Raw genomic sequence first — 27,932 nt, 5'->3', positions numbered from 1 at the left:
ATGGATCCCTCCAAGACTGTTGGAACAACAGGTGGTATATGGGGTAAAACAATAGCGGGTCCATTCTTCATCAATGGAAACCTCAAGGCCACTGGATATTTGAAATTGCTACATGATGATGTGTTTCCCTCTTTATGCACTGAAGCTGGCACGTTCCCTGAGTTTTTCCAGCAAGATGGTGCACCACCACATTATGGGTGCCAGGTCCGAGCATTCCTAGATGAACAGTTTCCTGGAAAGTGGAGTGGTCGTCGTGGGCCAGTTGAATGGCCCCCAAGGTCTCCCGATCTGACCCCCTTAGACTTTTATCTTTGGAGTCATCTGAAGACAATTGTCTATGGTGTGAAGATACGAGATGTGCAGCACCTGAAACTACGGATACTGGATGCCTGTGCTGGCATTTCTCCTGCGGTGTTGCTATCAGTGTGTGAAGAGTGGGAGAAGAGGGTTGCATTGACAATCCAACACAATGGGCAGCACATTGAACACATTTTATAAGTGGTCAGAAACTTGTAAATAACTCATGAAAGAATAAAGTTATGTTGAAACCAAGCACACCACTGTTTTTCTTGTGACATTACCAATAAGTTTGATGTGTCACATGGCCCTCTTCCTATTGAAAAAACAAAAGTTGTATCCAAGATGGCCGACTTCTAAATGGCCACCATGGTCACCACCCATCTTGAGGAGTTTGCCCCCTCACATATACTAATGTGCCACAAACAGGACTTTAATATCACCAACCATTCCCATTTTATTACGGTGTATCCATATAAATGGCCCACCCTGTATTTATAGAGATATATAGAAAGGGGTTCACAAACTTTTTCTTGCAATTGTAAATGCTGCCATTCATTTAAATTAAGTATAAAACAAGAAGGCAGTGAAACTAAGAGGAGATAAAGCACTCTTTGACAGCTGAATGGAATTACTTACAGACACGAGAGCCTCAGTAACACTGGTCAGTACAGCCGGTCGTAGTGAATGGATCAGGATCTTATGTTCAGTGACAGCAAACACCAGCAAGGTGACAGCGTTCTCTGGCCCAAGGTTGTGGAGCAGTGTGGAAAATCGACCACCACTAAATAAATAAATATATAAATGATTTTCTTTTATATTGTTTCTTTTAAATTCTATTGTATATATTTTTTGAAAGAAAGGCTTTAGGTTTCTCAAAATACTCTAATAGTTATAAGGCGAGCTCAGATCTGATTATATAAACTTGGCACAAAAAGTAAGGGAAATTTGGATTTGGTGGATTATTTCTTTGTTGTAACAACAATTCTTGGAAAAAATGTGGCACCTGGACAAACTTCAAATGTTGATTTTTAAGTAACCTAAGGTAAATACAACAGCAATAAAAATTTTCAAAAGTTAAAGTAATACTCAGCCATGGAAAATTAAGGTAACTGATACCTAAAGTACACCTTCAACTACAACAGGGAAGGCCATTAAAGATGTTGAAGTGCTTCTAATGTTCAAAATATTAAAATGACCGTTTCAGTAGAACCATAAAAGTCAAAACATGATCTGGAAGAACAGAAAAAAAATTCAGATATGGCATTTCTGCTCATCAAAAAAACAAAAACACCCATATCACTGCAATGCTGGTGCATCATGCAACTGTGAAGCTTTGATACACAAATGCAGTGTTGCAGTCCAAATATGAAAAGTGTTCAAAAGGAACAGTACCTGCAACCTCATTATAAATGTCTAAAGTATGCAAAGTAACATGTGAATCAGCCAGAGTCATTTTGCAAACAAGTGCAGTGGACAAATGAAGGTCTCACAGAGCTGTCTGGCAACAATTACCATGATTTGTAGAAATAAAGTGAAGTCACGCCTAATTTAACAAAAACTTTAGATTGGAAACATATTTTCATTTGGAGCTGGTGGGGATTGAGGGGCTAAGGAGAATCTGCATGAATAGACAAAAACAGGTACAAACTAACAAACCCTACCCAAAAGAAAGTAAGAGCATTGGCTATGAACCCACATTTTTTCTAGAAATATTTGTGTGGTCTCAGAATTTTACAGTCTCAGTTTAAACTGAGACATTTTACTATTGCATGAAAAAGATTTAATTTTTCATGCAATTTCATTTAATTTGATGGGACCAACATGCCTCAAAAACTTTGAGACAGAGACAATAAAAGGCTGGAAATTTAAGTGGTCATTAAAAAAACAGCTGTGAGAACATTTTGCAGCTAATGAGTGTCACTGGCAACAGGCCAGGAACACGACTGTATGAAAACAAGAGGATCTCAGGCAGCACTGTGGACATAACAGGGCATGACATTTTTCTGTCATGGAAATCACTGCATGGACTTAAGAACACTTCCAGAAGTCATTGTACAATCCGCAAATGCAGGTTAAAGCTCTATCATGGAAAGAAGAAGCCATATGTGAAGATGATCCAGAAACATAGCTTTCTTCTCTGCACCAAAGCTCATTTAAAATGTAATGAGGCAAAGTGTAAAACTGTTCTGGGGTCAGATTATATCAGTGTGTTCAGTTTGAAAGCCTACATCTCTGATGATGTGGGGGTGCATTAGTACCTCTAGAACTGACACTTGCACATGTGGAAAGTTGCCATCAATGCTGAGAGGTATTTACAGGTGGCAGCTTTTTCAGGGAAGCCTTTGAATATTTCAGCAAGACGGTGCTACTGCATCTATTACATCAGCATAATTTACATGCAGTCCAGACCTTTCACCATTTAAAAACAGCTAGAAGCAAAAAAATCCTGTATCAGACAAAAATGGAATGCTACACAGCAGTAAATATGACCCTGTTGCAAATTTTTGGGACATGCTGCTGCAATTTGTTTCTTGCATTTTGTCAGTTTAAAAATTTGATATGTTTTCTAACTGAAGTATTACACACATTTCTTTAGATCTGACACCAAAACTAACATTTAGCACAAAGAAACGTTGAGCGCAGCTGCTCTTACCTGAGCGGTAACGGAGAAGAGACCGGCTGGCTCAGCATCAGGCTATCATGAGGGGAAAGCTAAAGAAAAGCTGGAAAATGAGATAAAACCAACCCACCAAAAAAAGTCTGCACTGAATCATTTAAATGTTCATCCATAATGAAGGACCAAAAGTGGTGCACCCCTGCGGGTGAACTAACACCTTCAGAAATGAACTCATTCTTCAGCAAGATGCAGGTTAAACATTCTAGCCTGCATTAAATGCAATAAGCATCACAAAGAACCATTTCACTCTTGCAGTTAAAACATACCTGCACAAGGATGCGAGGCCTCTGAGAGGAAGGGAAGGGAACTTTGTGCATGAAGTGGGAGATGTGCCTGGAATGAAGAAAAATGAGTAGAACATAAGGCCAAATATGCCAGGAGTGGGCAGCAGAATAATCCATCTGTTCAACCAGTAATGAGCAGGAGTGAAATACACAAAGCATGACACTTCTGTTACACATTACCTTACCAGCAGAATTACAAGTATGTATCTGACCAAACACAATTTCTGTTCCCTTTTTTCTTCCTCCATGTGAGAAAAAATTAAATTTTCTCTTTTTCAAATCTAACATCAGGAAAAATAGGTCCAGGTTCAGATACAATGAAAACTAAACTAATGACATATCTCAGCGTGACACCATGTAGCACACTGCCAAAGAAAAGAGTTATATTTCCACAACCCAAACATCGTAGTTGCTAGAACACTAAATAATTACATGTTAAGCAACCAGAGCATACAATTTTTAAATGAAGAGAGAAAACACAGAGGACTCACTTCTCAATGGGCAGGGCATGAGGGCCTGAGATGGAGTAGCGATAGAGGAATGTGAGGAACTTGCGGAAAGCGTCGAAGAAGGGCCAGTGAGAGAGCAGGCAGATACACTTGTTGGTGTAGACCGAGCACGGGCTGCCGTTTGCGGTGCTGCTGGTGCCAGCGGCCATAGAGCTGGAGGGAGAGGGTTTGTGTGGGTCAGGGTTCTGGAGACCCAGCTGGGAGACCTGCTGATCAGTCAGGCACTCCTGTGGGTAGGGCTCATAGAACTGAATGGCAGCACCGTAAACCTGGTAGAGGAGAAATAAAAACACAGGAAACCAGAAACAGTCTAAATACTTATATAGCTCTGTGATGTGATACTGCCACAGTTGGACACAGTTTAGATTTGCTTTTGAAAAGGATGCAAAAAAAAGATTTTTGTAAATAATAACTGATCTGCCAGTGTTTCTGTGACTGGTTAATAAACTAAAAGAAAAAAAATCATGCCATTTGCAATTTTACATGCCCAACTTCACATCTTAAAATTACTTGCTTTATCTATCTGACAGCCTAAACTCAAAGATTTCATTTACACAATTCAGTCAGTGCTCATTGCAAATGTTGCAAATGAAAATCAACTAAAACCCATCAACCTATCAAAATAGTTCCCAACCATTTTATGCTAATCAGCTAATTAGTTCCAATAAGCCAATCATTTTCTTTAGTATCTCCTTCTCTCTCACTCACACACACAGACATACTGGCATAACCCCAAAAAGTTGATTCTCAGCACACTGGCATACCAGCTTAGCCCAGGGGTGGGCAATATCATTTTCAGCATGTGAGATAATGGAATTAAAATGTTCTTACATTAAAAATTTTACTAACATAATAATAATAAAAAAAACCCACTTGAATGGTAATATCAACAATTAAATTAGCCCACATCTTGTGCATCCTGTGAGTTGTCTGAGGCAACACCGCACAGGTCACTGATGAAACATACAGCATGGGAATTGAGTTAAGCAGCGGTAAAGACCTATTGCAGTGCTTTGCCTCGAGGTTTCTTAGCATAATGTTGACTGTAATGGATTTTCCGCAGTTTATTTTCTTTTTAGGACATCCAGTACCAAAATGAATGAATGCTGGCTCCTGCCCACCAGATTCTACAGCCTTTTCAGGACGCAACGACAATCTAAAATGTCCTTGCTGTCCAGAAACTTTCCAACTCTCAGGGTCTAACATGGTTGTAACTGTGACAGAGGTAAAGCACACCACACACACACCTGACCTGAACTAATTACATTAATAATACAAAAGAGTGGGCAGGTTCTGTGTAGTCCTCTGAAGCATCAGCAGGCACAGAAACAGTCTGTGTGTAGCTGTTTAACTTCTACTGATCATCGAAATGCCAACAGTGGTCCAATCAAACAGCAGTTAGCTGAGCTTTATAAACCTCCTCTGCTTCTTGGAAATATGAGACCTTCCCACTTCATATACAGATCAAAGCTAACGAGCTTATCTGCTGTGCTGCTTGTTTGGGTCCATTTTTCACATTTTCCTCTGAAAGGAACTCAGGTCTTTGTTTGCCATTGAGTGGGTGTGTTTGCTTCTATGTACACACTGTGGTCAAAAATGAAGCCTTTTTTATTAAAAAGCACTGTGTTTCCATTCTATGAATGTCTATGAATGAATTTCCTTCTTCCACCACAAAGTTTATGGTTTCATCCAGAAACAGGAAGCCAACTAGAAATAAAACTGGAGGTTTGACACCTTTTAACTGATGATAAAGTTACAAAAAAAAGTAGCAGAGACTGTGGTTATGGCAATAAATACAGAATATTTAACTTAGGCGTGATTGCTCAGTTATCAATGGAGTCTGCAGACTGCCAGAGTCCAGCTGGGTCTTCCTCTGACCTTGGCTAGTAAATGACAAGGCAGCAAACACACTGTCCTCACCAACCTTCCAAACACACACACACACACAGAAACTTGACTCAGCAGCAGCAGACCAAGAAGGGTTTGGCACTGCCAGCTGCTGCTGACCCCTAACTGACCTTGTTCAGCAGAGCAAACAAAGCAAACCCTTTGGATGTTATTTGTTTTCAATCGTGATTGTTTTACCACATAATTCACTAATATGTGTCAATATGACACTAACCACAACTGGACGCCTTTCCAAACCCAGAGATCAGCACAGCAGGCCAGAGCTTGTGTTCAGATTTGGAAACCAAGGATGTGCCTGTGTGTCTGTTTGAAACTGGAATTGTGCTCCTCTGCTGATGTGTCAGTGAACCTCTGCCGGGTTTGTTTGCATAAATTTACCCTTTCTTCTTTAATAAAGAATTCAAGATAGAAAAAAGCAAAGTTGGGCAACCATAAAAAGATGGCTTGTTGAGAAAAATGAGTTTCCTTTGGCCTCCACAGTCCAAAAACATGCAGGTTTTAGGATAACTGGTGATTGTAACTTGGCTGTAGGTGTAGATATCAGCATGTCTGTCTCTATTTCTTAGCCCTTGTAACCTCATCTATGGGGAATACTCTCCAATATAAGACTGCTGCAGCCCATTTTGAAATCTGACAACTCTGATCATCACACAAGTCTATTGATTTCTTGATTACTAAGGTCTATCTTGGAAATTAAAACTGTCCCTCTTTTTGAAGTGTCCTAAGTATTTGGACATTTTACTAACTCCTCAACATGTCAAACTGTACATATTGGTGGATCAAAATAAGTTTATATCACGCACGTGAACAATGTTTACACTGCACAACACTATATTTTAGCCTTTATATAACTGGAATTGAAGTTAATAATGCCTCTGAAAGTGTGATATGATTTATATGGGAAAATGCATGACTGGGATACTAAACATATCGTGTTACTGGTGTGATGTGCATATGTGTGAGAGAGCGGCTCATTAAGAGAAACAGAGTCTGCATTGTTGTGCCCTGGGAAGCAAAAAAAATAGCTCCATAAAAAGACTACAAAAGGAACAACCTTGTCCTTACGGTAGTGTTCAGGCATTTACTCTTCTAGTGAGCTGGTAGACTTTTTTGGGGGGGGGAAGAGTTGTTTTATTGTTGTATTTTAATTCAAAGTTCCTGCCTTAAAATACAAAGCACTACATATGAGTTTATAAGGTTTTGGCAACATGCCTGACCTATTTTTACTTCTGGCATGCAGCACAATGTGGTTTTCTCGTGCCCTACTACAGTGCATGACTCTGTGGTCGTGTCAGCTGTACAGATGGCAGTTGAAGTCTGTTGATGAGGTCTAACAGTCAGTGGGAGGCTCTCAGATCCAATGCTGTTGCCAGAGAAGCTTGTTAGTCACCTGGATGAGTGAGAAATAAAGTAGTGTGGCCAAATATTCATTAATTCATCTCACCTTCTCTCCAGAGGCTCCAGTGAGGACAAAGGTGGAAAAAACAGGGAGGGAGTATTTGGTGTTAGCTGGCCAGCACTCAATTGTGGCCCCCATGGGAAGGCAGAAGAGAGGAACAGACTCTGGCAGAGGGAATGACTCATAGTCCTCCTCTGGATATCTGCTGAATAAACCTAACAGAAGGAAAAAAAGAAACAAAAAAACCCAAACAAACAACTGAGAACTCAATTTAGAGAGCAGCTGAGGGCAACAGCCCACTATGAATAACAATTACAAGCTAATGTGGATGCAAAATTGCCTTTCTAATAAGCTTAAAAGTAAACAAGTGCAATGTACTATAATAACAAAGATAATGTACAACTTTATCGAGGCAACGTGTCACTAGAAACGCCTGGCTTTGTAATAAGCAAACAGTCCTACATAATCACATATTCAGACAATTAGTCACTGTCAGTGGACACAAATGAAGAACAATGAAGTACTGATTTTACTTTGGCACTTACTTAACTCTGAGCTGCATCCAGCTTGATAAAGGATGATATGAACTAAGCGGTTACACAAAGAGCTTTGGACACAGTTTACCCGTAAAAAAAAAAAAAATACTCTAATATACTCTAATACGCTAATTATTTCCTTTATTTCTAAAGGAAATAAAGGGAAAAACCAAACTACCCCACAACTGATCTGCAACTCAAACCATGAAGCGTAGTTTTTAATCACTGTAAATGAATCATTACAACATTAAAGACATCCACAAACCCCAGAGACATCATTTCACTTTGCCACTTGCTGCTGATATATTATTTTTAATTTTATACTTAATATTCTATTTATAATTAAATGTACCTGCTTGGTATTTTTTTTAAAATTTGTATTTAAGGTGATCTGGTGTTGTGCTGCTGGAACCATAATTTCCCTGAGGGGACTAAAGTTCTGTTCTATTCCAAATACAATTAGAATTGATAAAAAGCAGATACCAAGCAGCAATCTTCAGTACTGAAAAACCAAGCCAAAGCAGAAGTTCCTGCAGTGCCCAAAACAACCACTTGAAGCCAGCCAGGTGACAATGTTTCACCTCTATAGCCAATTTCCCCCTTTGTTACAACTGTATGAGGAACAAAAGCTTTTATAACTTATTCAAATTCTATTACAACTTAAAGTTATGCCTTATTAGGGGTGTGGACACTTTGACCAGTTGGTGACTATTGGGCCTTACCTCTGCTAGTTCAAGTAAGTGAAACTGCAAACACTTGCCAACTACTTACTAAACAGTTGTGAAACTGTGACGAGTACGACACAAACTGGTGAAGGTAAAGTTGAAAGTAAAAAGTTGTATCTTTAGAAACATAATGGTTGCAGTGGTAAAGATAAACTTTTAGTTAGAAGGCAAATCGCTTCCATTTCTGGTTTGCGGTGTACTTTTCTAAGTCTCACTACAGCTTGGTGATGATCTTGTTAGTTAGCAAGTCCCTGGGCAGCAATGTGCTAATGACCAAAGCTGGGGAGGGGGCACACCTTTTCCCCTAACATCATTGGCTGCCTGGCACTCGCCAGCCAGTGTGATAATAGATAATATTTCAATCTCCTTCAGCTCTGCAGTTATCAGCTGCACTGATGAGTTCAACAACATTTTAGTAGAAGAACTCTATATTTGTTGAGATACACCTTTATGCATCTTTCACTTTCTTACCAAGAGTTTGATTGGAAGACTGAAACAACTAGCTTAGAAGAAAGGTACAAAGTATGCTAATCAGTACTTCTAAATCACTTCATAAAGCCACAGAAAAGCATTTTCACACTTGGGGTTGTGTATGAATCTGGTGGTTTTATTCACTTTTTTCCTTTCACTGAATTTTAGAAAAAAAAGTCCAAACAACTATGTTTTTAGATGTTTAGTTTTAGAACCTAAACTTTATTTTTTTGGAAAGTGTTTGTGTCAAGCTAATAAACACAAAGTTTCTTCAGTTTCAGCTCCATTTTTAGTCTCTTACAACAAATAAAATTTTAAAATTTTTCCTTTAGCTGAGGCTGATGAGAATGCTGAAATAAACAGCAAATGTGCCGCAAGAGCCAAATAATTTCCTGAAAATGGTTAATAAGCTCAGTTACGCTGTAAAGTTTCACAGAACTATACAGGCAATCATTTTTTCTGTTAGTCTAATATATATATTAGATCATGAAACTTTAACACTAAACACACTAAAAGGAGGAGGGCCTTAGCAGTTCCCCGTGCTAAATACCCTACTATATTAGACACTCTGACTAATGTTCTGCTCCACAGCTAAAAGTGCTGCTTCACTTGTCATTTCTACATGAAAACCAAACATCCACTGCAGAACAAACTTATCTTTGCTCACATCTGGATTAAACCTGAAGCTTGTTGCTTGGTGGATTTCCTTCCTGGCTTGAAATGTTGAAAATAAGCATCATTTCTGTGAGCTGACTCATCCAAAGCATTAGATAATATCGCTTCACAGTCTGCTGCATATTCGCAACACAACAAAACGTCAGCCAGCCAGTCTGAAACTGAGCCAAACCCAGCCACTCTGAGCCAATAGTGTTATCAGAAAATCTTATGTCAGTGTTTTTGAAACGGGGAAGACACAGTATTTAATGTGGCATAATCACAACCTTACATGTAAATATATGCTAACCACTAACTCCCTAGCAGGGAATAATGTTGGCATGCAGAGGCTTATCACTTCACTTCAATTCTGAGGCATCAACATGTTTAAACAAGCCTAATTGCAAGCATTGCTGTAGCAGAGTGCCCTCCTGCAGCCAGTGCACTCTGCAGAAGACGCTTGTCTTGACATCACTACAACAACACACAGTTAGAGCGAAAATAGAAACAACCGATATGCAATAAACAGTTAGGACTTCGACTATTTATTATTCATATATAAGAGAGTGGGTAACTTTCTAAATGCATTGCAAAATGCACTCTGACTAGTCACATTTTTCTCACCCACAATGCAAATAATTTGGCAGAAGAGAAAGCTACCTACAGACAACATACCATTTGATCTCTTAGAGGTTCACATCAGTATTTGGATCTGTGTGCACTGACAGTTATCGGATTAAAAAGGCTTACCTGCTTTGTACGCTATTGTGTTGGTTTTGGCCACAGACTTCTTGTAACACAGGTAGACTGAGGATCCCCACTGAAAACAAGAGCAGAAAACAAGTTATACTGTTATCCTCTGTGGGTCATCTTAGGTCCAATAAGGATCAAAATGCATCAAAATCTCATCTGGGCCCGCATTCCACTTAATCCTTTTCAGAACTGCAATTCTTTCAACTAACTAACAACAAGCACCATTTAAGTGTTTTTATTGTGCAGCTCAGTATCAGCCCAGGATCTGTTCTCTGTACGTGGATAGCCATAAAGTCAAACTTACTCCCATCATGTTTATTAAATGTAAACAAGATTAAATGATGGACCTAAACGGCAGAAGTGGCAGCCAACCGTGGCTGCAGCATTCCTGAGAGAGGACCCTGTTGTGATTAGTGCACTGATAATACTACGAACATTTTCAGAGGAGACATACTGTAATGTCTCCACCAGCAATGTTTTGACCCTTTAGAGTCTTTACTTTTGGAGAGTTACTGCTTTAGTCAGGAGAAGATACAGCAGATAAACTAAGTATTGAATACGACACCAATTTTCAAAGTAAATATATTTCTAAAGGTGCTACTGACATGAAGTTCTCACGAGATGTTGGTAACGACCCATCCAATCCACACATGCATAAAAATCATAGTCATAGATCTCCATATATTAAGTCACGTGTAATAACTAAAGGAATTTTTAGATTTATTTGCATAGATTTCTATTTATTTCCTAAAATAAATGGTCTTACTTTGCTGAAACCTTCAAAATGACTTTTGCTTGCAACAGCTTGTGTCCAGATTAGAGGTGGGGAAGAGAAAGCCTAAGCAAAATCTGAATAAAGAACATCATAAACTGCTGACCCTTACATTTAGGGGATCTGGGTGTTCTGTTACTCTGTAGGGGGCATTTCGCTTGTATGGTCCAAGTTCCATTTGCGTGCCTTTAATTTATGGGCTATAAACGTTGCTATCTGAACTCCAGGGGGGCACACCAATAATTCAATTCAATTTCAATTCAATTCAATTCAATTCAATTTTATTTATATAGCGCCAAATCACAACAGAAGTCGCCTCAAGGCGCTTTATATTGTACAGTAGATAGCACAATAATAAATACAGAGAAAAACCCAACAATCCTATGACCCCCTATGAGCAAGCACTTTGGCGACAGTGGGAAGGAAAAACTCCCTTTTAACAGGAAGAAACCTCCGGCAGAACCAGGCTCAGGGAGGGGTGGCCATCTGCTGCGACCGGTTGGGGTGAAAGAAGGAAAACAGGATGAAAGACATGCTGTGGAAGAGAGACAGAGATTAATAACAGATATGACTCGATGCAGAGAGGTCTATTAACACATAGTGAGTGAGAAAGGTGACTGGAAAGGAAAAACTCAATGCATCATGGGAATCCCCGGCAGCCTACGTCTATTGCAGCATAACTAAGGGAGGATTCAGAGTCACCTGGTCCAGCCCTAACTATATGCTTTAGCAAAAAGGAAAGTTTTAAGCCTAATCTTGAAAGTAGAGATAGTGTCTGTCTCCCGAATCCAAACTGGAAGCTGGTTCCACAGAAGAGGGGCCTGAAAACTGAAGGCTCTCCCTCCCATTTAACTTTTAAATACTCTAGGGACAGCAAGTAGGCCTGCAGAGCGAGAGTGAAGTGCTCTAATAGGGTGATATGGCACTACAAGGTCATTAAGATAAGATGGGGCCTGATTATTTAAGACCTTGTATGTGAGGAGCAGGATTTTGAATTCAATTCTGGATTTAACAGGAAGCCAATGAAGGGAAGCCAAAACAGGAGAAATATGCTCTCTCTTTCCTGTCAGTACCCTTGCTGCAGCATTTTGGATCAGCTGAAGGCTTTTCAGCGAGTTTTTAGGACATCCTGATAATAAAGAATTACAGTAGCCTGGAAGTAACAAATGCATGAACTAGTTTTTCAGCGTCACTCTGAGACAGGATGTCTTGATGCATTCTCAATCATCCAGGAAAGTAAATCTCCAAAAGTTGAATCTGTTCATCTGGACGTAGCGTTTTGTGGGAGAAACGTTTCGTCACTCATCCAAGTGACTTCTTCAGTCTCTGAGACTGAAGAAGTCACTTGGATGAGTCTCAGATTTTGGAGATCTGAGACAGGATATTTCTAATTTTAGAGATGTTGCGCAAATGGAAGAAAGCAGTCTTACATATTTGTTTAATATGTGCATTGAAGGACATGTCCTGGTCAAAAATGACTCCAAGGTTCCTCACAGCATTACTGGAGGCCAAGGTAATGCCGTCCAGAGTAAGAATCTGGTTAGATACCATATTTCTAAGATTTTCAGGGCCAAGTACAATAACCTCAGTTTTATCTGAATTAAGGAGCAGAAAGTTAGTGGCCATCCAGGTCTCTATGTCTTTAAGACATTCCTGCAGTTTAACTAATTGGTGTGTGTTACCTGGCTTCATGGATAGATAGAGCTGCGTGTCATCTGCATAGCAGTAAAAATTTATGCTATGTCTTCTAATGATGCTGCCTAGGGGAAGCATGTATAATGTAAATAGAATTGGTCCTAGCACTGAATCCTGTGGAACACCATAACTGACCTTAGTGTGTGAAGAGGACTCTCCATTTACTTGAACAAATTGGAGTCTATTAGATAGATATGATACAAACCACTACAGCACAGTACCTGTAATACCTACAGCATGTTCTAATCGCTCTAATAGGATATTATGATCAAGAGTATCAAACGCAGCACTAAGGTCTAGCAGGACAAGCACAGAGATGAGTCCACTGTCAGAGGCCATAAGAAGATCATTTGTAACCTTCACTAAAGCTGTTTCTGTGCTGTGATGAGCTCTGAAACCTGACTGAAACTCTTCAAATAAGCCATTCCTCTGCAGATGATCTGTTAGCTGTTTGACAACTACTCTTTCAAGGATTTTTGATATGAAAGGAAGGTTGGAGATTGGCCTATAATTAGCTAAGACAGTTGGGTCTAGAGATGGCTTTTTAAGTAACGGTTTAACTACAGCCACCTTGAAGGCCTGTGGTACATAGCCGATTATTAGAGATAGGTTGATCATATTTAAGATTGAAGAATTAATTAATGGCAGGACTTCTTTGAGCAGTTTTGTAGGAATGGGGTCTAAAAGACACGTTGATGGTTTGGAGGAATTAATTATTGAAGTTAACTCAGAAAGATCAATTGGAGAAAAGGAGTCTAACTTAACATCAATGGCACTAAAAGTAGCTGTAGATAATATTACATCTGTGGTATGATTATTGGTAATTTTTTCTCTAATGATAAAAATTTTATTTGTGAAGAAGTTCATGAAGTCATTACTAGTTAACGTTAAAGGGATTGTTGGCTCAGTAGAGCTCTGACTTTTTGTCAGCCTGGCTACAGTGCTGAAGAGAAACCTGGGGTTGTTCTTATTTTCTTCAATCAGTGACGAATAGTAAGATGTTCTGGCTTTGCGGAGGGCTTTCATATAAAGCAGCAAACTATTTCTCCAGGCTAAATGATGATCCTCTAAATTTGTGACACGCCATTTCCTCTCCAGCTTACGAGTTATCTGCTTTAGGCTACGTGTTTGAGAATTATACCACGGAGTCAGGTACTTCTGATTTGAGACCTTAGTTTTCACAGGAGCTACAGTATCCAGAGTCGTACGTAGTGAGGAGGTAAAATTATTAACAAGATAAACGACCTCTGTTGGAGTAGCATTCAGGTAGCTGCTCTGCTCTATGTTGGTACAGGGCATTGAAGATGATAACAGTGGGTGGATTATATTCTTAAACTTAGTTACAGCACTTTCAGAAAGACATCTACTTTGATAAAGTCTACTCTCCACTGCTGTGTAATCAATTATTGTAAATGTGAATGTTATCAGGAAATGATCAGACAGGAGAGGGTTTTCAGGAAACACTGTTAAATGTTCAGTTTCTATGCCATATGTTAAAACAAGATCTAGAGTGTGATTAAAGTGGTGGGTGGGTTCTTTTACATTTTGAGAGAAGCCAATTGAGTCTAATAACAGATTAAATGCGATGTTGAGGCTGTCATTTTTAGCATCTACATGGATGTTAAAATCACCCACAATAATTATTTTATCTGAGCTGAGCACTAAATCAGATAAAAAGTCTGAGAAATCAGAGAGAAACTCTGTGTAAGGCCCAGGTGGACGATAGATAATAACAAGTAAGACTGGTTTCTGAGTTTTACAGCTGGGTTGGACAAGGCTAAGCATCAGGCTTTCAAATGAATTAAAAGTCTGTCTTGGTCTTTCGTTAATTAATAGACTGGTGTGAAAAATTGCTGCCACACCGCCCCCTCGGCCTGTGCTTCGAGATTTCTGGTAGTTAGAATGACTCCGGGGTGTTGATTCATTTAAACTAACATACTCATCCTGCTGCAACCAGGTTTCTGTAAGGCAGAGTAAATCGATTTGTTGATCAATTATTAAGTCATGTACTAACAGAGACTTGGAGGAGAGAGACCTAATATTTAATAATCCACATTTCACTGTTTTACTCTTTGGTTCAGATGTGGATACTGTATTGTTCTTTCTTTGTGATTTTTTATGTTTAAGTTGTTTATTGCTGGTTTTTAGTTTGTTTTTTGTCTTTTTGGGAGCTGACACAGTCTCAATGGAGATGGGTTTTTGGGGGGGTAGCAGGAGGAGAGAAGCTGCAGAGTGGCGTGTAAGACTGCAACTCTGCTTCCTGGTCCCAACTCTGGATAGTCATATTTTGGGGGGTTTAATAAATTGGTCCATATTTCTAGAAATGAGAGCTGCTCCATCCAAAGTGGGATGGACGCCGTCTCTCCTAACAAGACCAGGTTTCCTCCAGAAGGTTTGCCAATTATCTATGAAGCCCACATCGTTTCTGGGACACCACTCAGACAGCCAGCAATTTAAGGAGAACATGCGGCTAAACATGTCACTCCTGGTCTGATTGGGGAGGGGACCAGAGAAAACTACAGAGTCCGACATTGTTTTGGCAAAGTTACACACCGATTCAATATTGATTTTAGTGACCTCCGATTGGCGTAACCGGGTGTCATTACTGCTGACGTGAATTATGATCTTACTGTATTTACGTTTACCCTTAGCCAGCAGTTTTAAATTTCCTTCAATGTCGCCTGCTCTGGCCCCTGGAAGACAATTGACTATGGTTGCCGGTGTCTCTAGCTTCACATGTCTGAGAACAGAATCACCAATTACCAGAGTTTGACCCCCGACGGGTGTGTCACCGAGTGGGGAAAAATGGTTAGACACATGAACAGGTTGGTGGTGTACCTGGGGCTTCTGTTTAAGACTATGCTTCCTCCTCACCGTCACCCAGCCGCCCTCTTTCCCCAGCTGCTTGGGGTCTGCCGGGGAACAGCTAGCGGGGCCTGCGCTATCTTTGGCTGCACCAGCTACAGGGGCCTGGCTAGCTACGGGTGAATGAAGGGTGCGAAGCCGAGTCTCCAATTCAGTAATCCTGGCCTCCAGAGCTGCAAATATGCTACATTTGTTACAGGTATCATTACTGCTACAGGAGGCCGAGGAGTAACTAAACATCTGACACAATGAGCAGGAAAGTGCAGGAGGGACAGGTGAAGTAGCCATGGTGCTAACGAGTCGGCTACGAGCTAAGCTAAGCTAGCGAAACAGTAAAGAGACAGTGAGTGAATACTTTGGCTATAAATTAGGTAGTGAGCACACAGAAAGGGTGATTCAGATGAAGCACGTTAAGATTATACTATGAAAAAGGGATGTATCAAAAGATTTAAATTAAATTGCTAAGCAGAAAAGCTACTCAGAAACACCACTGTGTTTGAGCAGGAAGAGGAAGTGATACTCTACCACAAAGCGAGTGAACACCAAGTGACAGCGCCACACACGCCAATAAAACCACTGCACCTAAAAAAACCTATATAAGATGAGTCGCTATGCCTCGAAAGAACTAAGTGCAATTTCAACACATCTATGTTCTTCCACTTCCACACAGTCTACAAAGTTGGATGGTTAAAAATCTAACTTCAGTGTGGTATGGTAGGACATGGGTAATGTCTCTGAATCATTATCTAATTCAGAGTCCTCAATGGACACATCTCTGGCTTTGATTACATTAACAGCTTAGTAGGACACTAATGACTTGCAACACAATACTTCCTGGTGCAAAAATACAGCTAAAAGAAAATCCATTAGGCCCTCATTCTGTGAAATATTCAGACTCTCCAAAACCATCCAGGGGCTAGTTCTGTCCAGCAGGCTGGCTATTTCACACCTCTGCCTTAGAGGTTTGGAAATTTGTTCTGAGTGATCACATCACTGGTCTTTATCACAACACTTACGGGAGATTTTCCACTTGTGTGACACTGTGTTAGATATTGTGCTCCATCACCATCACCAGAACACCAAAGACAGTAATATCTCACTCTGACTCGGTTTCCCATACAAGTGTCATTTGGAACAATGCTGTGTGTAGAACTGTGTGTAAAATAAGTGGTAAGAAAAAGACTAGTAGAGGCTAACAAAGATAGGCCAAAATTCTTTTTTCTTTTGGACACAAACTATAACTTTTTATGTGTAGTTACATATATATTAATTGAAGCCACGTTTAAATAATAACTGCAGGGTGTTTAAACATGGGGGAAATTGCAGTGTGCCCTCTGGTGGACAAATTATGCAACATCAACACTCATAAGATTGTTGAAGGGTGTTTCTCCTATCTCATCAATAGCTTTTTTATATTACATTTATAGGCCATTATAGATATTGATGCTGAATCAGCATATTGCTAATAGCAGCTGATAATATCTGCCTGCCGATAAATCCGTCGTGCTCTAAGTACTACGTACCATAAGTAAAGAATATCATCATTCATTGTTCCCTTTCAGTCGATTAATTCGGTACAACACATAAGTATGGGATATCACGCCCTCGCGTGTCCTGGCTGAAGAAACCTTTATTCACGCCTTTAAGGCAGATGACGTGTGATGACACATGCACAGCCCCGCCTGCACATATAGGCGCTGTCATTACACTCTTCACCTCACTGAGAACACCTCTGCTGAGTTGGGCTAGCTAGCTGCTGCTAGTTAGCTCAGTCGTCTGCCAACTTGAACTTAGTTTAACTGCCCCTGTTGGTGTTAGCCTCCACTGCGCAGTTGGTCGTAGGCTGCCCGCGGAGCACTAATTTCGAGTTTTCCTGTGCAGCATTTTGCTTTGCATTTTGGAATGGACTCCAAACCGAATCGAGCAAAGCAGAAAACTTCTGTTTGCCCCTGTCGTCAGGGATGCGACAGCGACCAGCACGATGCCTGCCATGTCTGCATGGGGATCGTCCACGCTAGGAGAGTGTTGACGGAGCCCGAAGCCTGTGCATTTTGTCGCCAGCTCCGGCGCTCGACGCTGGAAAGACGGGTGATGTTTGTGGAAAAAGTGCTGGGACGCTCGGCTGGAGCCCCGGCTTCATCCGAATCCGAAGATGAGGATTATCTGGTCGATGTCTCCGCAATTAGCTGGGCTGACCACATGGAGTATGTTGATGGGTTAGCCGATGACGAGCCGGAACCATGCAGGAGCGCTGACAGGCTTTAAGCCTGGGTTGAAGCCCGCCAGCACTCCCCAGGAAGACAATGACGTGCTGGACGTCGGCCTGGACATCCATGGTTTGTCGGAGGATGAGCAGGAGAGCTCATTGTCGGCCCAATGTGCCGCTGCTGCAGCGCCGGTCGGCCACAATGACACCTCTCTTTCCTCCCTGTTTCGCTGTGCTGCTGAGAAGCTGCAGGTGGACTGGCCCGCTCCTCCGCCACCTCAGAAGCCATCGCGGTTCGCAGGTTTTTTCCTCCCACCGGAGCCCGCAGCGGCCAAAAACTGCCTTCCCATGTTCCCACACTTTGTCTGCGAGCTAACAGCATCATGGGACAAACCTCTGTCTACCCGCGTCACTGTGCCTGGCTATAGACAGTACATGGAATTGGACGGTGCCGAGGAGGCTGGCTTAGCTAACCCACCCCCTATGGAGCTGTCTCTGGCTGCTTATCTGGCCTCGTCCCATAACCATGGTGTCGGCAGCCCCGCAACTCTGCCGTCCAAGCACTGCAGATTCTCTGCTTCGCAGCTGTAGAAGATTTATCGTGCTCAGGCCGGCACTGCTCGCGCCATGAGCTCCGTCACCATGCTCCAGATGTACCAGGCGATGTGCCTGGCGGAGCTCGGATCGCTGGTTCCTGATGACAGCCCACTGGCACCTCTTCTTAATGAGGTCAGAGTCGCCACAGATTACATCCTCCGTGCATCCCGCTGTGCAGCGCTCTACCTGGGCAGAGGGATGGCTTCGACAGTGGTGGCGCAGAGTAACTTGTGGCTGACCCTCTCTGACGTCCCAGATAGGGACAGAGCTGTATATCTGGACGCACCAGTGTGTGCGGCTGGGTTAATCGGACATTCACTTGAAGCCATTCAGGCTAGATTCGATCTGAGGAAGAAGCAAACTCTGCGCGACATCATCCCCAGACGTCAGGCGAAGCCCAAGCCCGCAGCTAGTTCTCACAGGCCCGCCGCTCCTCTGCCGACTGGCAGGAGACCAGCGCCCACTGCTGCAGTGGGTGTGCCACCAGCGGGAGCACATCCTCCAGCCCGAGCTCCACGCCAGTCGGCCCACCCTCGGGCCCCCGGCGGGACCCAACGCCCAGGAGGAAGAAGCCTCAGCCCTCCTAGCTGTGATTTCAAGTGGAGAAGGTGTCCAGCGGCAGGGAGACGCTGCTTTTACCCCTCTGTTGCCGCCCAAGAGGTGCCGCTTAAGTTCTGTTCAGGTTGTCAGCCCCAGAAGGCGCTGCACTTTCCTAACACTGTCTCCCAAGCACAAACCCCCTGCACACAAAATGCCTCAGGTTGTAACTCCCTGTTCAGGTGTGTTAAATGTTCAGGTGACCACATCAAGTTTTCCCGCTGTTTTTCATTGTTGTGCCCCAGGAAAGGTGCCTCCAACAAGATGCATGAATGTACATGTTCTAATATTACAGTCAATAAAGAGTGTTGTTTATTCTCAAACAATCACAAATGCTCACCCTGCAGGCAGAATGAGCCAGGTCAGGCAGGTGATGCATTCCCCTGCAGACACACTGGGGGGCGACAATGCACCACCTACGGTGCTGCAGGTCAGCTGCTCACTTCCCTCAGTGGCACACTTGCGCCCCCTCTCCGTGGGTGCTGCAAACCGTTGCCATTGGTTACCAGTTGCAGTTCCGGGTCAAGCCGCCTCGTTTCCGGAGAGTCATAAACACAACTGTTGGCACGGAGGCTATGATACTCAGAGAGGAAATAAAGGCGCTATTGCAGAAAAGAGCAATTCAAGTGGCCCCCACTTCGGAGACAGACAAAGGTTGGTACAGCCGTTATTTTGTTGTTCCGAAAAAAGGGGGAGGGCTTCGTCCCATCCTCGACCTGCGAGTCTTGAACATGTATCTACGAACGTACATGTTCAAGATGCTAACACTCAGACAGCTCTTGAATGCAGTTGGCCAGGGAGACTGGTTTGCAACAATCGATCTAACAGATGCTTATTTTCATGTGGCTCTATACCCGAAACACAGGCAGTTTCTGAGGTTTGCATTCAAGGGCGTAGCCTACGAATACCTGGTGCTGCCGTTCAGTCTGTCGCTCGCTCCTTGCACCTGTGCGAAATGTGCCGAAGCAGCGCTAGCACCCCTCAGAGAGAGAGGCATCCACATCTTAGCCTACCTAGACGACTGGGCTCTCGTAGCTTGCTCCAGAGAACAGGTGGAGACACAGCTATCACTGGTTCTGTCACACATTCAGACACTGGGGTTCTCTGTGAACTTTCAAAAGAGCTCGCTAATCCCGAGTCAGCAGATTTCTTTCCTCAGTTTGGAAATATGCTCGCTTTCCAGCCATGCACGTTTGTCGGAGCACAGAGTGGCCATGTTTCATTGCTGCCTCGCTCAGTTTCAGCTGGGACGCAGACTGCGCTTCCAGACGATATTACGTTTGTTGGGCATAATGGAATCTATGATCGCCGTAGTGCCACTTGGACTGTTAAAATGAGAGCGTTTCAACGCTGGACTCTCTCTCACCGCCTGTGTGCATCGCGTCACCTCCGGAGGAGGCTGACGGTAACCGTGTCTTGCATGCTAGCTCTCCGTCCTTGGAGGGAGCCCGGGCTACTGCATCAGGGTTCTCGGATTGGGAGGGTGTTGTTTCGCAAGGTGGTGTCCACAGATGCTTCCCTAAGAGGTTGGGGAGCGCTGTGCGAGGGTGCATCAATGAGAGGGATCTGGTCTGCAGCCCAGCGCGAGCTGCACATCAACCACTTAGAGCTGTTAGCAGTTTCTTAGCTCTAAAACATTTCCGTCCAGTCCTGGAGGGCCAGCATGTCTTAGACAGGACGGACAATTCAACAGTGGTGTCTTACATAAACAGGCAGGGAGGAACACGCTCTCTTCCCCTGTTGAAGCTGTCTCGCTCTCTGCTGTTATGGTGCAGTGTTCATTTTCTGTCTCTAAGAGCCACCCATGTCCCGGGCCACCTGAACCTGGGACCGGACATTCTCTCCAGGGGGGGTCCTCTGATGAGAGAATGGAGGTTACACCCTTTAATAGTGGCTCAGATTTGGGATCTATTTGGCAAGGTCCAAATAGATCTTTTTTTCTTCCAGGGTAAATACTCACTGCCCAATGTTCTTCTCCATAATCGACCACGATGAACCCTTGGACATGGACGCACTAGCGCACCAATGGCCAGACGTGCTCCTGTATGCATTTCCCCCAGCGGAAATGATATCTCCAGTTCTTGAGAGAGTGCGTCGGCAGTCCCTCTCTCTGATTCTAGTGGCCCCTTGGTGACCCACAAGGTCGTGGTATGCAGAGATAATCAGCCTGCTAGCAGCGAGTCCTTGGCAGCTTCCTCTCCGCAGGGACCTCCTCTCTCAAGCAGGAGGAGAAGTGGTTCATGTGCGCCCGGATCTGTGGCGCCTTCATGCTTACCTGCTGAGAGGTCAAACTTGATTGCTAAGGGTTTGCCACCTAGTGTGATAGCGACAATTAAGAGCGCTAGGGCCTCATCTACTAGAGGCTTGTACGCTTACAAATGGCGAGCCTTCGAGCAATGGTGCCAGGACTGCCACACTCTGCCATTTCAGTGCTCTATTGTGGATGTTTTGACACTCCTGCAGGAGCTGCTGGATAAGGACCTTTCATTTTCGACAATTAAGGTTTATTTAGCAGCTAAATCTGCTTGTCATATTGGCTTTGACGGGGTGACACCAGGTGCCATACGTTTTCTGAAAGGGGTTCGCCGGCTGAGACCCGTGCTTAAGTCCAGTGTCCCTGCTTGGGACTTGTCTTTGGTGCTGGAGGCCCTTTGTAGCCCCCCGTTTGAACCCATTGAGTCTGTGGATATGAAATTTCTTTCATATAAGACTGCATTACTTCTCGCTTTGGCTTCAGCAAAGCGAGTGGGTGACCTTCATGCGCTGTCTGTGCATCACTCCTGCACACAGTTCTCTCCTGATGGCCACAAGGTCGTATTGCGTCCAAATGCTGCCTATTTTCCCAAGATCATGCATACATCTTATAGCTCAATGGAGTTTGAGTTGCTGAGCTTTTGCTCCCCTCCTTTTGCATCTGAGGAGCAGAGGAGGATGCATTATCTTTGTCCAGTGCGTGTGCTACGCACCTACAGTGAGCGCACTCAGAATGTGCATTTATGTGACCAGCTGTTTGTCTGCTTCTCTAATCCAAATAGAGGTAGAGTTCTGTCTAAACAGAGGCTGTCCCGCTGGATTATAGAAGCTATCTCACTGGCATACGGCACCAAAGGTCTTGCTTTGCCCCAGAGGGTGAGAGCTCATTCCACCAGGGGGATGGCAACCTCATGGGCTCTTTTCAAAGGGGTGCCAGTAGCTGATATTTGTGCGGCAGCTAGTTGGGGATCACCGCACACTTTTGTGCGGTTTTATCGTTTGGACGTTTTAGCCCCTTTGGTGGCTCATACTATCCTTTCTGATGGGTCTACCGCTCACTAAGGTGGTGGTGGTCCAATTCCGGTTCGGTGGCTGCTCTGCGGGGCATGTATATATGTCCCATACTTATGTGTTGTACCGAGTGAATCAACTGAAAGGGAACGAATAGTTATGTCTATAACTTCTGTTCCCTGAAGGAGAGGAACGAGGTACAACACAAGGTGGCCCCACTGAGCAGTTTGGCTCGGTGAAGAGCGGCTATCGAACTGAGGGATGACTGTGATGACAGCGCCTATATGTGCAGGCGGGGCCATGCGCGTGTCATCACACGTCATCTGCCTTAAAGGCGTAAATAAAGGTTTCTTCAGCCAGGAGACATGAGGGCGTGATATCCCATACTTATGTGTTGTACCTCGTTCCTCTCCTTCAGGGAACATAAGTTATAGACATAACTATTCGTTTTTCTTTAACTAAGGTCATTCTTGGGTAAATCCTAAAGGAATTAAATAGAAAACACATTGTACATTTATTTAAGTGCAATGCAAATTTTTGGTACTTTTGGGTATTTGGTATCATTTATACTCCAATAAATTTCCAAGACCAAATACATTACATGTCTATACTTTCTAAATAAATATAAATATAAAATAAATAAATGTGATTATAAAAGTCAAGCCAGACTCTTGTGAAACCATTAGCATGTGAAGAGAGGCAATGATGCATCATATACACAAACATGAGAATTTGTCCCTGTGAGAAAAAGCTGGATTCTGACACATAGTAGACACATAACATAAGTAGAAGTATAAACACTTGTGTTAAAATACTCTGGTAAAAGTTAAAGTACTGATTTGAAATTCTAGTAAATAATGTAATGAAAGTACAGCTCTAGTACTCAAAGTATAAGAGTAAAAAGTAGCTCTTTGAACGACATTTCTGCCATCGATTTTTATGTAAAATAGACTGAACTTCATGTCATATTAAAATAGTAATATTTAAAAAAAAATATTGGTAAATGTGAATGCAAACTGTATTTCCACTTTCCACTCTAATTCTAATGAATGTGCTTAGCTTTAACATCTTTCATGCAGTACAAAAGCAGAGAAAATTGGAATTTAAAAAAGCTCTGGGTGACTTTGCCTCCAGATCTAAACAGAATAAGGTGTACAGTGAGGGATGAGGGAAGCAGGTGGGGAAACCCTTAAACTGGTTGTAGTGGTGGAGTGTGTGGAAAAGAATAACTTAGAAGTAACTCACAATAATTTGAGCACAAGCAGATTTTATGTCCAGGTTGTGATCAGCTGCACTATGCTGCTAGTCTTTGTGGATTTATCCAACTGAGTTCAACAAAATATAAGCAGATATTACATGAGTTCATGTCACCCACCCTACATAGATACCTGCTGATACTTGTTGAGCTTTTAGTTAAGATGCATTTGAAATTATCTGCCACTCAAAAAAATGTTACTTCTTTTGTGCTCACTCCTGTAGCATTAGCTAGATGGTAAAGTACAGTGACTACAACTTGCAGACATCTGCACCAAAGGTGTGTTTCCAGATTTTTCCCTTCATCATCATCATCATCATTTATTTATATAGCACTTTAAAAACACACCTGGTAGACCAAAGTGCTGTACAATACTAATATGCACATAGTAATAAAACCAGACATAACAATAAAATTACTTTTAACATATAGTATAGTACAACAAATGACGCATAAATTATATGTTTATTGGTTCATCTCTACCTGTGTGACAAGTACCATAATACACCAATAGGATTGTCTTCTAAGGTTTTTATTCCCTCCATTTAGGCAAAAATTGGTTCGGTGATTAGTGATTGGAAATAATACCCACACACACAAAATGTCTTGAACCTAAGGTAGGAAGGCTTTTTGAAAACTAAGGAGTAGAAAGAAGAGATATTTGTGTTTAAAAGTGAGGGAATATAAGTACAAACACTGTCAGAAAAAAATGCTCAAGTAAATTACAGATACCTGAAAATTCTATGTAAGAATCTTATTTAGGTACAGCACCAAACTTTTTGTACTTTATTACTTCCTACCTCTACTTCTGGCAACTAAAACTAAGGATGCTTCCAAAGTTTAATAAAAAAATTTAACAGGACATCACATTCTGCTTCAGGCACTAAAAGTCTATAGATTAATGAACTAGGAAATTTCAGGACACATGCAGCCACATACAGCACCTTGAAGGGGATTGCCTATTCTAAGAAATGCCAAATGTAGACCTCGCTGACACTGCAACAACTTTTACAGTAATCTAGTGTGTTTGTGTGTGTGTGTGCGAGTGTGTGGTTGGATTGGTGGGTGAGAGAGAGAAGCAGAACAACATAAAAAGAATATGACAAGAAAGTGAACAGAGCACAAATACTGGGTGTGGAGAAACTGAAATGCAGAAGCAGACAACATCTAGCTCAAGGGACTTCACTATATGAAAAAAAAAAAACTATATTAAGAATACACACGCACACACAGCATTGAAAAAAACCTTCATCAGGCATTTTATGATGGTTCTCCATAATTAAATGTACTAGCCAAGTACATTTAATTTAATGAAGGCAGAGATTTCTCTTCCAACTACTTAAACACACATTTAACTAGAAAAAAAACAATAAACAGATGAGGCTACGTATGTTTTTTTGTTTGGCTTTCACTCCACAACATGTGTCAGCACAATAAGAAAAAAAAAACACAGAAGTTTGACTTGAAGAGAATGACTTAAAAAATTTTTTTATCACAATAAAGTATGAGAAAAAAAGCTCAGAACCATCTTGTATTGCTGACAATTTTCACACCAAAGCTTTAAGAGACTTAAAATGAGACAGCGGAGTGAAGCTGAGGATTCAAGACTTATGACTAAATGTCTTAGCATTTCAGGTGACGGCCCGACAGCACGAGCAATCATCTGCTGAATTCAAAATGTCATAGAGTACCTTCAGAAAGGGAAAAAAAATCCACATTCAGTTTTTAAGAACTGTTTTGTTGTTTTTTTTTAAAAAAGTTAAAAAAGTTATTCTGTTTTGAAGAATATGACATTTTTGGGTTTACCCAGTTGCTCTCGACCTGCACTTATCATCTAATTTTCCTGTTTTTAAAAATCCAACAATACCATCAATTAGCATATTTAGACTAAAATGGTTCATTCCCATTCAGTTTATACTTTTAACTTATGTTTGCTTCCAGTTTACACTTTATGTATCTTACCCTCTTTATGCTGATGTCATTTATTCTGTTAGGTCTTTAGAACTAATCTTCCTTCTCAAAAGTTCAGGTCTGTGGATTTGAGTGTGTGTTGTTTATTTGTGTGCAACTTTAGTATTTGTGTCTTTAGCACAAAAATGAAAGATGCTACAACTCAAGAAGATTTCCTTCATATAAAAATAAATGGCCTGTAATGAGTGCGCTGGATAATCCTGTTGCTTTAACCAACTGGCTTCTTTACTCTAAAGAACTAAAGAAATCAGTGATGTATTCCTCTATGCACCAGTTTCTCCCTTACCATGCTGCTGTTGAGATTCTTCTCCACCTTGCAGAAGGTGTGTGGTGGGGTCTCCCCTTTGCTCGGGATGATGATGCAGACGTCTGTGACAGCCAAGGCGGCGTGCGGCTGGCTCTCGGGAGCCCGGCGGTAGGTGATGTAGATGCGTTGGGAGGAATTACCACTGATGTTGGCTGGGCGACCAGAAGGTGTGGTTTGGATAAGGTGGCAACCCTGCTTTAGACGCTCCTTCCACTCATACAGCACACTGCAGGAGGAAGCACAGCAATGTGGTCAACCACATAAACTGCCACATCGGGGTGTAGTTATTAGTGTGATTGCCATGCACAACTGATTGCTGGGCTACTCAGCTGGAGCAAGTCCTACGCTAGTGCAAAATTCAGTGGCTGGCACAATGAAATTGATTAGTCTGCTCTGTATTATCTTATCCAAAGCAGCATTTGATGGAATTCATGAAAAACAAGACATTTATAAGCATTCAAAGTGGCAAATTCAAGCTCAGAACCACCTTTAACCTCCATTACTTTGGCCACAATAATGCATGTTGCAAAGGAGGAAAAAGTCTGGACACTATCTGGCTCCATTTTCATAATGAAATTCTTGCAAGCCACAGTCTTGTTGAGCAGACATTCTTTTCCAGTCCAAATGAGACATTAGTTTACTAACATCTATTTCTCTAAAAGAACAGACAAAAAAAGGGTCACATATCACAGTTGTTTGTCCAACACTGTACAACTACACCGTATATGCAAGGAGGAGGATTATAAATCACATTACGAAGTACTGCAACAATGACTAAAAATACTGATGACCACCAGTGCTACCCCTCCTTGATCTTGAGTTGAAGACTCACTGAGATTCCAACCTCTCTAAGATTTTTAGTAAATGTGCCTATGGTATCGATTTGAAGGTCCTACTTCGCCTCTTTCAGGAGTTATCGCATTTACAAACTTGTAACAAACTTGTGTCCAGGCAGCCCACCCACCCCTGGTATTGTCTAATGATATACAAAACAGATCAAAAACGACACTGTAGATCTCATGTAGAAACAGCATATGACCCAATTAATACAGACAATATAGAATTTGCAATAAACATTACCTGTTACTAAAGTTTTTACACATAAATTTACTTTCCCTGACGTATGCACACGTGTCCTTTTTCCACAGTTCATAATGTACTATCACATTGTGTTAAATTGCTGTTAGCCAAGGCTTTAGAGATGAGTGAAAAGGGAAAACTGAGGGGGGAAAAAAAGCATTCCAGATTCTCAATCTCTTCCATCACTCACAGGAGGTAATCAGCATGGAAGCAATTTAGTTTCTTTCTAACACATATTAATTACAGCTGCTGGTCAAAGACTGTCAGCTTGGCAGCAGTGTTGCTAGTTAGCTTTCACATCAGGCAACGGTAACACGCCAGCTCAGATAAACAGACATCACAAGATCCTAATGTAGCCAAACTGACAACTGGCTCTGCTTGTGGTGAAGCTAAGCAAGAAAAAAACCCAAAAAACAGAAAAACAACAAAACAAAAAAACATTCCAACTTTTTGTATACGAGCTTTGCTGTAGATGACACTGTATTTAGAAGCAGCACAAATTTAGCACCAGTGTTTATTCCTATGCAGCCCTGTCTATTCACTGATTCCTTCTTATGTGCGAACTCTGCTTTCAGCTGGAACACTTTGACTTAAATGCACATTTGGTGATGAAAAGATATCAAATCAGTATTCGGTTTTTCTGCTTTTAATTGAAAATCTTATTTTTTAAGCAGAATTTTAACTCCTATTCACTTGTATTTATCAGCTGAATTTGCCTTTGACTGACTTTGAGATTTGTGATAGTCTTCACACATGTATATACACACAGCTTACATTATGCAGACACATATGTGAGACACTGTGAGAAACCTTGGAGTCATTTTTGACCAGGACATGTCCTTCAACGCACATATTAAACAAATATGTAAGACTGCTTTCTTCCATTTGCGCAACATCTCTAAAATTAGAAATATCCTGTCTCAGAGTGATGCTGAAAAACTAGTTCATGCATTTATTACTTCCAGGCTGGACTACTGTAATTCACTATTATCAGGATGTCCTAAAAACTCGCTGAAAAGCCTTCAGCTAATCCAAAATGCTGCAGCAAGAGTACTGACAGGGACTAGAAAGAGAGAGCATATTTCTCCTGTTTTGGCTTCCCTTCAT

At 41.9% G+C, this 27,932-nt stretch overlaps 1 protein-coding gene across 7 annotated transcripts in view; it reads right to left on the bottom strand.

Moving 5' to 3' along the window:
- The window catches only part of LOC100702482 (C-myc promoter-binding protein), a 108,059-nt gene that overhangs the window by 44,506 nt on the left and 35,621 nt on the right, over positions 1-27,932 (bottom strand). For 6 of the 7 annotated variants that reach the window (XR_003213268.1, XM_025897073.1, XM_019345240.2 and 3 more), the window contains exons 3-9: positions 25,725-25,971; positions 10,214-10,283; positions 7,123-7,292; positions 3,753-4,039; positions 3,244-3,310; positions 2,954-3,012; positions 937-1,081 (exon numbers count right to left, since the gene is read on the bottom strand). Coding sequence is in view for 6 of the 7 variants with exons in the window: in XM_025897073.1 (XP_025752858.1) it covers positions 937-1,081; positions 2,954-3,012; positions 3,244-3,310; positions 3,753-4,039; positions 7,123-7,292; positions 10,214-10,283; positions 25,725-25,971 (1,045 nt within the window). In the remaining variant the exon portion in view is untranslated. Of the gene's footprint in view, positions 1-936; positions 1,082-2,953; positions 3,024-3,243; positions 3,311-3,752; positions 4,040-7,122; positions 7,293-10,213; positions 10,284-25,724; positions 25,972-27,932 lie in introns of those variants that run through there. The other variant, XM_025897134.1, reaches the window with a different exon arrangement.

This window comes from Oreochromis niloticus, linkage group LG1, assembly GCF_001858045.2.
Source record: "Oreochromis niloticus isolate F11D_XX linkage group LG1, O_niloticus_UMD_NMBU, whole genome shotgun sequence".
Lineage (NCBI taxonomy): Eukaryota > Metazoa > Chordata > Actinopteri > Cichliformes > Cichlidae > Oreochromis > Oreochromis niloticus.
Note: the sequence above shows the minus strand (reverse complement) of the source record. Positions and strands in the feature narration are given on the sequence as shown.